Here is a 13,030-nt window from a genome sequence, read left to right on the forward strand (position 1 = left end):
GGACACAAATAGACACAGCTGGAAACACAGAGAAATAGTTTTTTCTCCACAGTTGTTTACACAATCAGGTTTTTTTCTGGGCCGCGATAAGGTGCATGGATATCCTGTGGTCTTTGACTAGTTAATGTGTACGGACCGCACACTGGCTCTGCTTTCACTGAGTTATTACGCAGAGTGTAATTTGAAACAATTACAAAAACACTGGCCCACTTGTTACAACAGTCATTTTCCCCTCACATATACAAACCACAGATTCAATAGCTTTACATGTTTTTCAATCACACCCAGTGGAGCAGTGTTCAGTGTGAAAAAGTATAGCATTTCATCCTAGCTCGCATGGTATGGGATAATCTTTCACATTTTGCCTGGGGTTTGTTTTGCTATTTCAGCAGAAACTTGTGCGAGCCATGTGAATTACCATAGGAAAAGGCGATAAAAACAGCAAATGATATTGTACCAGATGTAAATGAATAAACTATTTGAATAATCAGGGCAAATAATTTGTTATCTGTGATAATAAATGGGCTTTATTGTCCTTTTTATTCTGCGAGATGCATTGCAGAGATAACAGGTTTAAACACACAAGCAGGGGAGGGATAGTGTAACGCTGCATGGCATGAAGGATTTAGAGCTGCAAAATAAGAAGAGCTCCTTTGCAAACATCAGAAAACTTTCAATTATCAGGCAAGTTTTATGTCAATAACACATTCTTCTCACGTGCACTTCACATTTATTTGTTTTGGCACATTCCTCACCGCATTTTTCACACTTTCTGTTTTGCAGGCCTCGCCATCGTTCAGAGATCAGGGTCAGCCAGCGATGATCTTTGGTGGAGATGGACACCTTTAGCAGTGTGAGTACAGTTTCACTTCTGGCCCCTCGTAGCAGGCGCAACACAACAAGGTCAGGCCTTGCACCTCCATCTCTCTCACTGAAGGTGCTGGCGCAGGCTGACCATTGACATTTAGCATTCCTCCGCGCTGCCTCTGGGATCTCAATGGGGGATTGAGGAGTGCAGAGGCCAGTGCCTGTTTCTCAAGGGTAAAAACAAAAAGGCTGTTGAAAATCCCAAGGAGTTCCCATGATCCCAGGAAAGACCTTGATCCGACCTGCGTTAGATTTCCATTCCACGGATTAGGGCACACAAAAGTACATATTTGGCTCATTTATTTTATCCTTTGCTCCGGATTTCGGACAATGAATCACAATGTTTTCCTTCTCTGGCACTGACATATCTGGCATTTGGCAAGAATAACGAGAATTTGTAGAAGTTTCACACTATTTCTTTCAGCAGTCATGGTATTCACTGATATTTCTAAGCTTGTAGTGACATTTTATGGTGGAAAGTTTTCAAAGTCATTTTTCAAGGTTTTTTTCCCAGCAACATACATAATCTGTAAGCATCAAAGGAGCACACATGCATAAATAATTGACTAATTCACTTAAAGGGGGCCAGCGTAGATTAATTAAGCTTGAATACTAATTATGTTTTCTGTCTACACCAACTGACGCGCTTGTTGTTTAATAAGAGGCTGTTTGTTGGGTCACAATTACCGTGCACATATAATTCTGCTCTATAAATTAAGCTTTCACGTTTTACGGGTTTGGCTTTGTGTGCCTTTGAAACAAAATGCTAACCTTATCTGTCATGATTTAAATAAATAAGCTTTGAAGACGTTATCATTGTTCTTATGACATTTCATAGAATTGTATTACGCTGATAGATACAAAAATACTTTATAAACATGAAAACAAAATCACTTTTGATGTGTTTATTGATTCAGCAAGGCATTTTGCCACATTTTTATTAAAAATAAACGATGACTTATATTCAGACTTATATATTTATATTTCAAGAAGATACATTTTTTTTTCACTTTATTTTTCATTTGAATTCTGATCAATGCCACTCTAAGGAACTCACTACACAGCCCTCATACTAGGGACCATTAAAGCTCAAAATAAGAAGGAAAAACAAAACACGTGCAGGGATCTCTACTGTTATTAAAGCTCTTAAAACTCTTGTCATTTCCAGATACGCTCTTGTCCTTGACTCCTTGACTCCTCTGCCTAGCACACAGGGTGCTTGTCTGGAAACGGGAGCTTCAAGTATCTCTGTGAAGACGAGGTTTTTCCCATCTGCGCGCAGGGACAGAGACACAGCTCAAAGCCGGGCCTTGTTTACAGCTGCGTGGGGAAGAAAACAGGCAGACGTAAATTAGGGTTGACGGTTTCATGAAGCACAATTGGTTGACGGCAGATTCAATGTGACTGGGCTGAACTGGGCGATGATCCGTACAGTATGCAAAATTCACTTTCTAGCTGGTCTGTGCCCACCAGCCCCTAGCAGCGAGCGGTCTTCCCCAAGCCCTTCTAGCTATGCCTTTGAATGCAACAAGAACTGAACAAGGCATTGTTGTGCTCAATTCCTTTTGACAACAATCACATTTACAAAAAAAAAAAAAAAGAAGGGAGAGGAAGTCATGGATTTTTTTTGTCACCAGTTATAAATGATTCTTTTCTCATGTTGACTGCACAGTAAGCAGTTTGTGCTGCACAGGGAACGTGTGATGGCTTAAGGGGGCATGCCTAGATGCCTTCAGATGACAAGAGAACAAACTCAGGGGCTATTGTTTCGGTACTGTATATGCATGTTGTAATACACCCAACTTTCTTGGCACATGATTTTGATGCAGCACTCTGTACATTTAACATATTTATGACAGGGAAATGTAAATGTTTGCTATAGCTCTGGACCAGTTCACTCTGCGGCTATCCCACTATTATAGAAGAGCAATCCCTACTTTCAGTTTATTCCACGATTTCTCCTCAGGAATGAATTGTTGTTTATCGTTTTAGAAATGCAACATCTGCATGTTCTATCCGGTTATGGCACATTAAACAACAGTCCTTGCATTACAAGGAGCATGCTGTCAATGTCAGTGGGGTCTAAGGAAGGAGATGAGAAGCAGGCATTCTTCCTTAGCTCTGCAGACAGAGATGCTCACATGGTGCTGTGTGGATTAGATTTTTAGTGACGATGACCCAAAGCTGTAGGCCTGGGGTGTGTGTACTGTACTCCTTCCTTGTGTGTTTACTAGTTGGAATAAATAAGTAATCATAGGACCTATTGACATTTGCAGGACATGGAGCTAATTTACTTTGCATGGTGAGAAATAGCACCAAAACAACACTGTGCCTACAGCTAAAGTATGTACTAATATGAAAATGACATAACAGAAAGAATAAAAGCACAATTGAAACTTTAAAAAAAAAAATCTAAAGGAAAAGTCTCCAAAACGTATTATAATGCGGATTATATATAAGTATTAATATACAAGAGGAAGATGATATATTAGATATTTATTTGCATTAATTACTGATAAACAAAATGCATTTGTATAGGATTAAATGTAATGTGATTTCTCCTTTGATCCCCCAATGTGCCTTTAGCCCTAAGGGCAAAACAATTATTTGTGAAATAAAGAGCGTTATCCTCCTTCATTGTTTTAATTTGATGATTAATTACTTTTGGCAAACAATAATGAACTCATACAATAATGTAGGCAGTATGGTTTGTGAAATGACTGAAAAACAATCTTACAGTATCAAGAAAAAAATGCAATTAATTTATTTTGGTTTTCAGAATAGTTTGCAAGGCGCCAATAACCATTTTCTTTTTAATACCATATAATGAAAGCAAATGTCAAATATCTTATTTAAACGGCAGCTATAGTTTAAAACTGGCCTGGTGTAACAGAGCAAATTATGATTGTTTGCTTTAAAAAAAAAAAAAAAGACCTGATTCGTTTTCACATAAGCTTCCCAACAATATGTGTCTTTCCGAAAGCTGGGTCTGATGACATGAAAATAAGAAAAGAAAACACTTCACCACTGAGTCTCATTCTCCACAGTATGTGCAACTCAGAAAAACTGATTGGTACCCAGTCGAAATGAAAATGGTTTTTAAATAAGTTACAATTAGATAAGCATTAATCTCAGTAGTATAAATGAATGTCTTGCTGTAGGGCTTGTTGAATGTAAAAACAGATTTACAAAAACTCCTCTTACCAGATTGGTCTGGAAGTAGTCCTTCTCTATTTTAATTGCTCTGTCATTTAGAGTTGAAATAAGCCCCCCCACCCTTTCTGCCCCTTGATTTTGCCTTTGAAATTAAATATTGTATACAAATACATGCTGTTCATGGGCATGAGCGCAGTTCATCATTGAAATCTGCATAAAATGATGCTTTAAGAAGCTCCATACGCTTTGAGCTACAGAGCTCCTTTTATATGCTGCATTCTTATGTAAACATATCCATAACAAAAACAACTACTTATGCCTTTACCTCAGCTTTCTCATTGTTCTGCTTGTCCGCAGAAATGAGACAAATGTGGGGCTGCGGAGTTTGTTCCACATCCTCTTGATTTCAAAGGAAGACATACTTGCTTACATACATTTTTCCCTTTTTCTTTCCATTTCATGACAATGTAGACCACCTACAAGTCAAAATAGTGTTGACATGGCTTGTCAAATAGACAGATACATAGAGAGATAGACATTAAATAACTGTATTGAAAATTCTCTGACATAGTGGTATTTAAAAACATTTTCTTTTCGCTCCTTTGAGATTTTTTAAGTTGACTCCATGTGGATGAAAGTAATGAGGACTGGATCTCCATACTCATTTGCACACTAAGACTCCTGTACAAATGCATCATTTTCCAGGAGAGAGTGTTGTTGTTGCCCATTCATGTACAAAAAAAAAAAAGCAGGCAAGGAGGAAGTATTTTAATGTGACCTTCATTACACATTCACGTCAACTTTTCTTATCTATTTATGATTAAATTCTTTTCCACTCCTGTTGTTCAATTAGTGCTTGACCCCTTTAGCGGCGATGTAAATTAAATGACATTTTAGTGTCGTCCCATATTTAAAATACTGCGTTAGTTGCGGATCATAAATGATGATCTTCATTCTGCAGCTAATTTATTCATTTAACAATTTCCCTCCAGAAGTTACAGCAGAAGGCTCTGCAGCAACCTAAGCAGAAGAAATCCAAGTCGGCTGAATTTCTGATGGGTGAGTCCTGCTTGATGAGTTATTGCTCATAATTTGTGTAAGGATTAATTAACTAATTACAGACAAATGGCTCTGGGCTAAATTTTGCTCTTGCTTGTCAGGGCGCAATTTGTAATTATTTTAATCATTTCTTCTTCTCCTTTTTTTCCTCCTCCTTTGCAAGATTCTGATTTAATTTTAACCTAATTGTGTTTTAGTGTCATTCCAAGAGGATGCGCTTGAACATTTAGGCGCAGAAATTTCCCCAATAGAAGCATTTTGTTTCCTTTAAATGTTTTTTTAGAAGTTTTGACCTAACTGTTGTATTGCCCCTTCATGTCAGTGTTTGTATTTGTATTTATGTTTCTACTTATTTTGTCAGAGAGAGACGAGAGCGCCACTCTGGTTGGCATAGAAAACCCAGCCTTCGATGGAGGAGGAAGCAGCGAGCTTTCCATTCCTCCGGTTTGGCTGGGGAGAGAAATTCGAGGTGACAGGCCAGATAGCACCCTTGCAGCTCACCGAAAAAAAACGGAGCTGCAAGCCCCTGCCAAAGAAAGAGGTGAAGCTTCATTCTTCATTAGCCTCAAATTTGTTGACAGTAGATGTGTTCCTGATCTAACCTTTCTCTCCCTCCCTCTTTCTTCCTCTCTTTTCTCTCTTCTCTCCATTCGGGGGGCCCTTGGTCCCTGCATTCCAAGGCAAGCGTGTCCTAACAAGCAACCCTCGTATAACTTCTTCCTCCGCTGGAGACCGCTGCAGTAGTGGGTGTTCTATCTCTATCTAGAAGTACCCTCGACACAATCAGCCTTGACTCCCACTCTCGGCTACATGCCTTGTGGTGGGCTGGAGTCATAGGAGAGTGCATTTACATACGCTACTACGCTACCAAGCCGATGCGCTGTCTGTGTGGTGTACTCACAACGCCCCCGAAACACGGCTTAAGGCCAATCAGGCATACGAATATGCCCCCTTATAATTCAGTATGTCAGGGAGAACTCTTGAGGAATGGGATGGTAAATTAGGATGCATTCAAGGTTGCGAGCGTGCCAGTTTTTCTCAGGGATGAGTCACATGTAGGATTCTTGATTTAATGTGGTTTTATTTGGCTTTTTGCTGTGCATGGCTAGTAATTATTATCAATTATTGTCATAATGTTTGTGCACAGGAGGTAGGGTTACACTTATAATAGTGTGTTGGATACAGTGGGACTAAAAAATATGTGTATCAACAGACCATAAACATGTATGATAAAGCACACATTACTCATTGCATGTTAGTTTGAGAAATAGTTTTTTATTTGCATTACACAAAGAAAAATAAGAGACAAGAAAAGTAAATAAAGTACAGAAATATACAAATATTAGTAGAAATAATAGAGCATTTTAAACAAAATACATGATAAAAAATGATGTTAAATGACATGTGAATTTAAAATTAAGTTTTAAAAGTAATTTATGAGGCTGGTAAACAAGAAGCTACATCACATCCCATCATATCTCACATACTAAGTGATAACAACAGGGTCATATCTAGTTCCTTTCCAAAGAAGGTATCAGGCGTTCCCTTCATAGCATAGGTTAATTCTCTAAGGTCAAACAACAAGAGAGGTTTTTTAGCCACTGACTGATTGAGGGCTTTTCCAATAGACAGATATTGCTTGAAGAAGAGAACAAATTGTTAATATATTAGTTATTAAGTTATAAAGTCTTGGAATTACAGGGAAATCACCAGGAATACATTGTTTTGGGCATTCAGGTAGTTTGGCTGAAGCTATTTTCGGTAATGTTCCCAAACCATCCTTAAATACATATTTAATAATTGCGTCGCAAAACAGTTAGGCAGATTTGTCTCTTCTTTTCTTTTTTATTAGCTGAAAATGCAAATTAGGCCATGTACGTAAAGCATACAAAATACGTGTGGTAATTTATTAATAGTATAACTTTGCTTTAACAGTGCTGTGTCATGTGCATAGAAACTCTTATTTCAGGCAGAAGGCATTATAAATCACACACTATGTGTTTTATAGGATCATTGCCTAATTATTTGTGATAATTGCAGCACATTTTGGATAAACAAACCATACATCACAAGTACAAAATAAGCAACCCTCTTACATTAGAGAGTGTGAATATGCAGTGACTCTGAGCTGTTATTGGACGATCAAAATGTCACATTGTTCCATGTTTGTGACACTTCTATTTGGCCTTTACCAAAAAAAGAATGTCATTATCTCTCTTTCTGTGCAGTTAGTTATTGAAAATGTGCATGTAAGAACAGAGAATTTAAATTTTCATTAGAGAGATGAACTGGAGGACAGCCAGACTATTTAGGTAAATCACAGATATGATTCAAAATCTGTGGACGTTACTTCCATTATGCAAATTTGTGTTTGAGAAAAGGGTTTCATAACCTCAGTTATTTGTGGAGAAAATTGTTCAAATTCTTTCGTAATGATGTAGAGGGATTTAACGTGTGCATTTCACAGTCAATTTATGGCTCCGTTGAGTAGTCACAAGGCTGCTCCTTGTTTAATAACTTCTCCAGTCTGACTGTTTAACTTCAAGTGTTAAAACCTCAGATTTTTCATGTGAGCACGAAAGAATCCCAGTGAGCTTTTTCTGGGCGGTGGCCTAGTGGGCCAGCGGTGCTCCTATGAAAACACTCACATTTGTATGTGTGCAATACTTCTATAAAGGCGATCCTTGTGTGGAATATATAACATGATATATAACACACCATACCATTTATTTTTGCCCCACAACCTGAGAAATACAAGTAAAGCAATTTAGATTGGAGTGAAATATTCAAGTCCTGTAATGAGAATGATTTGGGGTTAAGAAAGCTGCTTGGTGGGGTGTACCCTTAATAGAAAAAAGCCCGGAGCCATTGGATTCCCATAAACTCTGTGGAGCTGACTTGATACCCATAGGTCAGTGATTGCTAATAAGAAGTCAATGAGACATGGGCTCGGGTTATTTTCCTTTGGATCTGCTCCTCCAAACTTGCCCGGTCCTCTAGGCCGCTGACCTCGGAGTATTTAGAAGGTATTGTCTTTGAAATTCCAGGTACTTTTGAGCTTGTAGACTTTCTCATTAGTTCCTTTTGAACACGGCAAACATATGGCAGTCGTATTTAAGAGATTGCCTGCCGTGACCTTTTGCGGCATGCTAATTAGGCCCCAGAGCACTGCAGGCCGCGGAGAGGTGCAGCGAGTCTCTATCCCACTTCTCCCTCTGTGCCTCTGTGCTCCCGTCTCATCTCGGCTCTGCCTTATCTGCTCGCTGCCCCGGCCCTTCCACAGTGTGGGTTTCAAAATTAACATTTCGCTTCATGTGCTTCTAATAACCACTAACCTGAACCTGTACAACTCCCCTCTTCCCTTCCCCGCTTGCCAACCCCCAACTCCTCTTTCTCTCGCCTCTCGCACTTTCCACAGGAAATAAACGTGCCCAAAATTACTTTGACCCGTCGTCGGCGGAGCAGACAGACCCAAGGCATTGCGGGATGGCTGGGGTCAGCACTGAAGATGAGCTGGAATTAAGTATGCCATTCTCCGTCATAATAGTTCTCCTCGGTTCATTAAAGCGAGGTGAGAGAGTTCACTGGTAGCAGTTTGCCATTTGAGACGCCAGGACGGTCTATGTAAATATACCAAGTGATGGCATCACTAGCTATCTAACCCGCTGTCATTGACGAAGGTCACGTATCATTGGTCAACTCTCTTTCCAAGATGGCGTTTTCTCCCCCTTTTCAAATGGCACACGCAGAGCCATATCAATAGTTTGCAGCCCCCTCCCAAAGTAGGCCTATTAAAAGCGAGCTCTTGGGAGAAAAGTAATATGCATGTTATAATGGAACATGGCTATTAATGGAGAAGCCATTACACCTGTATCTTTTGGATATCACTGCCGTGTAATATCAAAGGATTCGCCAAACCAAATCTCATCACATGATGACAGGCCGGCTAACAGGCATGTTAATGCTCCTATTTCATTACCCCTCTGCACACTTGATTTTCAGCCCTCTCCAGCCACGGCTAATTTCACTCGTTTGCATGTTAGGATGTGGTTTAGATTGACTTGTCTGATATGTAGAAAGTAATGAAGTTTGAAGCACACACATGCACGCAATTTTCCAGCACCTTTGAGGGTGTACTCACATTATAATTGTTTTGACTTGTAGCAATATTGAACGCTGATGAAAACAGGCTGTATCACAGAATGGCTGCGATGCTGGATGAGGATGATACCTTCATCAATATACCAGGTATGTATCCCAGAATTACTCTAGTCCTGTATCTTGGCTATAATGGTCAAAATAGCAATGGATAAAACATTTCTAACTTTCTAACTAAATAATATATATATTTATTATTATTTAAATTCAGAACAATTTAATATATTCAATTTTCGTATTTATTTTTAATACCTTTCCAAAGGTGCTGAGATGGAGTGTAATCATTATTTCCTCACAAATTAGAACATTTTGTGTGTTTGTTTGGTAATATATTGAAAAAAACATTGTGGTATAACATCCTGAAACTAGAATACCAAAGTTACAGTAAAACAGTCAGGTTGTTAACATCAGCGTTAACAATGGTGCCGGTTGCAGTCTTTAAGGTGCAGTATTTTAAAGAGAAGCTCAAGACAGTGATATCATAAACAACCCAGACAAAAATAAGACTACATTTTCCACAAACACTTAAAGCAGCATTAACAGAACAAAGAATAAGACTAGAAACGGACGTTCACTTATACTCAGTGCTTTCCAAGCACAGCCATTGTGTCACAGTAGGCGTGCCTTTTCTCATTAGCACAGTTTCATTTGAATATGTAGCCAGCCAGGCAACACTGAGGTGGTTTAAGCTTAGCATTGTTCTGGGTGAAGACAGTCGCACCAGATCCTGTTGACATGACGCACATATCTCTTGTAATTCCAGCGCACAAGTGATGGGTTTAGGCCCGCTTCAACACGGTAGAATTTAGCCGGCTTGTATTATTTGCCATTGTCTTGGATTTAGCTGTACCACCGAGATTAGCAGCCCCATCCATTGTCTTGGAATGTTCATGAAATCCCACAGAAAGTAAAGAGGATCTCGGATTAACAGTTCCTCCATGCAATAGGCTGAGAGACTGGGAGAGGAAGAGAAGGAGGAAGAGAGAGAGCTCTTACTTCTGTACTGTTGGAGTCCAATTGCGGCGACTGCCAGTAAGCACTTCACCGAGCCACAATAGACTTCCAGACAATCACCTTATGCCGTTGTATGATGCCTCCCACCGGTGTAGGCAAGTCTTCTTTTGCAGCTTCAGAACCAGCTCAGTGTATGTCAGTTCTGATCCTGACATTTTGTGATTGTTTCTCAGGGTTTTGTCTCAGCGATAACAGTCTGCTACAAAGCACATCTCACAAGAAAGAGCATGAATACGACAAAGTATTAATGAAATGGACAGTGGCCAGTGCTGTAGACACCTTCTCAGAAAAAAAGAATCCTAGAGAAATCCCTTCTGTCTGTCTAAGATCTTCAGCTCTTCCTTTTTATCTTGATACATTCTATTGCTTTGGCTTGGAGATGAAAGAACACTGAATTGGTACTCTATTCATTCTAGTTCTCTGTAAGGCGTGAGGCATTGATATCAGCTTCTATGTGAAAAGCATTAGGCAGTGATAACGGCTTTGGCTGTTGCACATCTTGGACTGCACACGTTGAATACACGGATGCTCGAAGAATACCTTCTTGTTTCTAACGACGAGGCGGCAAAGCAAAATTGAAAAGACACACAGCAAGCAGGTTAGCTATAGAAGATGCTTCTCTGCTTTCTGTAATTGATTCTAGGCTGCGAAATAGAAACTAGTTCAAATACAATGTAGAAGAAAACTTTTTTTCTATGTATGTTCCAATTCAAATTAACTCATTGCCAAAGCAGGATCTTCCTTCAATTCTTGTATAGAAACACATTGAATATCTGAGATCTGTAGCATCAGTTCAACCATATGCACCTTATTTTATATCTGCTATTTTCTTTTCTTTTATTAAGAAATTCCAGCCATGCGTTTGTCTGTTCCTGCATGATTTTGGATGAATGGTATACTATATTTCATTTATAAGACTCGAACAAACATCTTCTAACACTTTAGCAAAAAACTAGCATAGCAGGCTAATTTATTCGTGTTTAATGGCCATGTAGAACTAAGGTCCTGTTAATATGTTTATGTAAAACTCAAGAATTGAAGGATAAAAAGGTTTTAAAGTGATAACATGCATCTTTTGTTAATGCTCACACTTGGCTTTTGTGTGAGGTACTGTCATTGTCCACCTTCATGGGTCTGTATACAGTCTCTGTAAGTGTACTGTATGTCTGGATGTGGTAAATATACAGTATGCACATCCATTAGTACGTATATATGTGTGTGTGTGTGTGTGTGTGTGTGTGTGTGTGTGTGTGTGTGTGTGTGTGTGTGTGTGTGTGTGTGTGTGTGTGTGTGTGTGTGTGTGCCCACCAATGCATATCTCTCCAGGTACGCTGCTAGCCTCCAGGGATGAGGAGGTGTTGGAGGTGAAGGCGGGTGATCCAGTCCTTCAGCTCCACGGTGGTGGTGAAGCCTCAGGCTCCACACCCTCCCAGACCCAAACCATCGCCAAAGCCCAGACTGGGGTCAGTGCTGGGCCGGGAGGAGAGGCTGGACTCGAAGCAGGGAGGATGATAATGGGCAGAGAGAGCGCTGTAAAAAGTAATGCTATGCTTTTATTTACGTTTTGAATTTGATAGCTGGATCAATAATATTAAGTATAGTATAGAATATGTTTGCTTTGCACATGATATAAATTGATCATTAGAAGATATAGCGAGTAATTAAGTGGTGGAGGAATGAGTCAACGTTGTTTTAAACGTGTTGGGTGTTTACAAGCCTAAAACAAGGTCTGTAGTTAACACAAGCTAAACAGATTTTCACTTTTTATTGTACGACATAAAACACGCCTCTAAATACCATCGACTGTAGGTAAATACCCTATTCGTAAATGTCAGAAAGCTTCTTTGTGTCATACAAACAGCGGTTGCTAACAAGTGACTACTAAATGAGGTACTAAATGTCATCACACCGAACATAAGCCACCTTGGGGTTAGCGGTGGTGAAGCACTACCTTGGCTTTTTACTTTAGCCATTTTAATTTATGCTTCATAATATAAAGTGGTTTTGAAACATGAGGAATATCGGGCCTAACACATTTTTTTTAAACATCGTAAAACACAGAGCTTATTTTCTTAAATATTCACAAAAATGTATCGTCTGTCGATGCTTACTTCCTGGTCGGCCTACAAAGTACATCATCACTGCACCACTCTATTATTCCAGGACGTTACATTCATTTTTGTTGAATTCGTCTTTGAGAAATATTTCATTCATAGATTTACAAAATTCTAAGAATCACTCATCACGCAACAGTAGCATTTTATTTTGGATACATATGATAAGGTCTGTATTATTTCTTGCAGTGAGGCCAGTGGAGGAGCAGATCCCCCACTACGCCCAGCAGCTGAGGGAGCGTGTGCGGCCTGACATGATCATGCTTGGCAGCCTTTCACTGCAGCAGGTCAGGGCTACAAAGAGGAATATCTGTGTCATCATCCCATATTCACCAGCACATCAGCCATGTCCATTATGCTGTGTATCAGTGGCTGTGGCTAATGGACATAGAGTGTGTGCATGTGTGCGTGTACATTTATCTGTTTTGTCTATCTGTATGTGTGTTACATTCTCAATTTTCTCTTTCCTTGCTCCATTTTTTGTTCCCAACCTCTTTTCTTCCCACTGCCACCTTTGTAAAAGTTCTGCATTTCATTTTCAGTCATCTGAATCTCTGCTGAATGCACTCATTTGAAATTGCTTTTTGTAGAACATGCATTCAAGGTTAGATAATTCATTCATCCTCGGCTCAGAATGAGTGCATGGGTTTCTGCTGTATAAT

General features: G+C 39.4%; 1 protein-coding gene across 1 annotated transcript in view; it reads left to right on the forward strand.

Annotated features, from left to right (window-relative positions):
- The first annotated feature begins 781 nt into the window (after positions 1-781).
- The window catches only part of ofcc1 (orofacial cleft 1 candidate 1), a 72,378-nt gene continuing 60,129 nt past the window's right edge, over positions 782-13,030 (forward strand). The window contains 7 exon segments of the mRNA XM_034212069.1: positions 782-853; positions 5,016-5,086; positions 5,448-5,623; positions 8,501-8,605; positions 9,247-9,330; positions 11,581-11,793; positions 12,558-12,655. Of these exon segments, the coding sequence (XP_034067960.1) occupies positions 836-853; positions 5,016-5,086; positions 5,448-5,623; positions 8,501-8,605; positions 9,247-9,330; positions 11,581-11,793; positions 12,558-12,655 (765 nt within the window). The 5' untranslated portion in view covers positions 782-835.

This window comes from Gymnodraco acuticeps, unplaced genomic scaffold, assembly GCF_902827175.1.
Source record: "Gymnodraco acuticeps unplaced genomic scaffold, fGymAcu1.1, whole genome shotgun sequence".
Lineage (NCBI taxonomy): Eukaryota > Metazoa > Chordata > Actinopteri > Perciformes > Bathydraconidae > Gymnodraco > Gymnodraco acuticeps.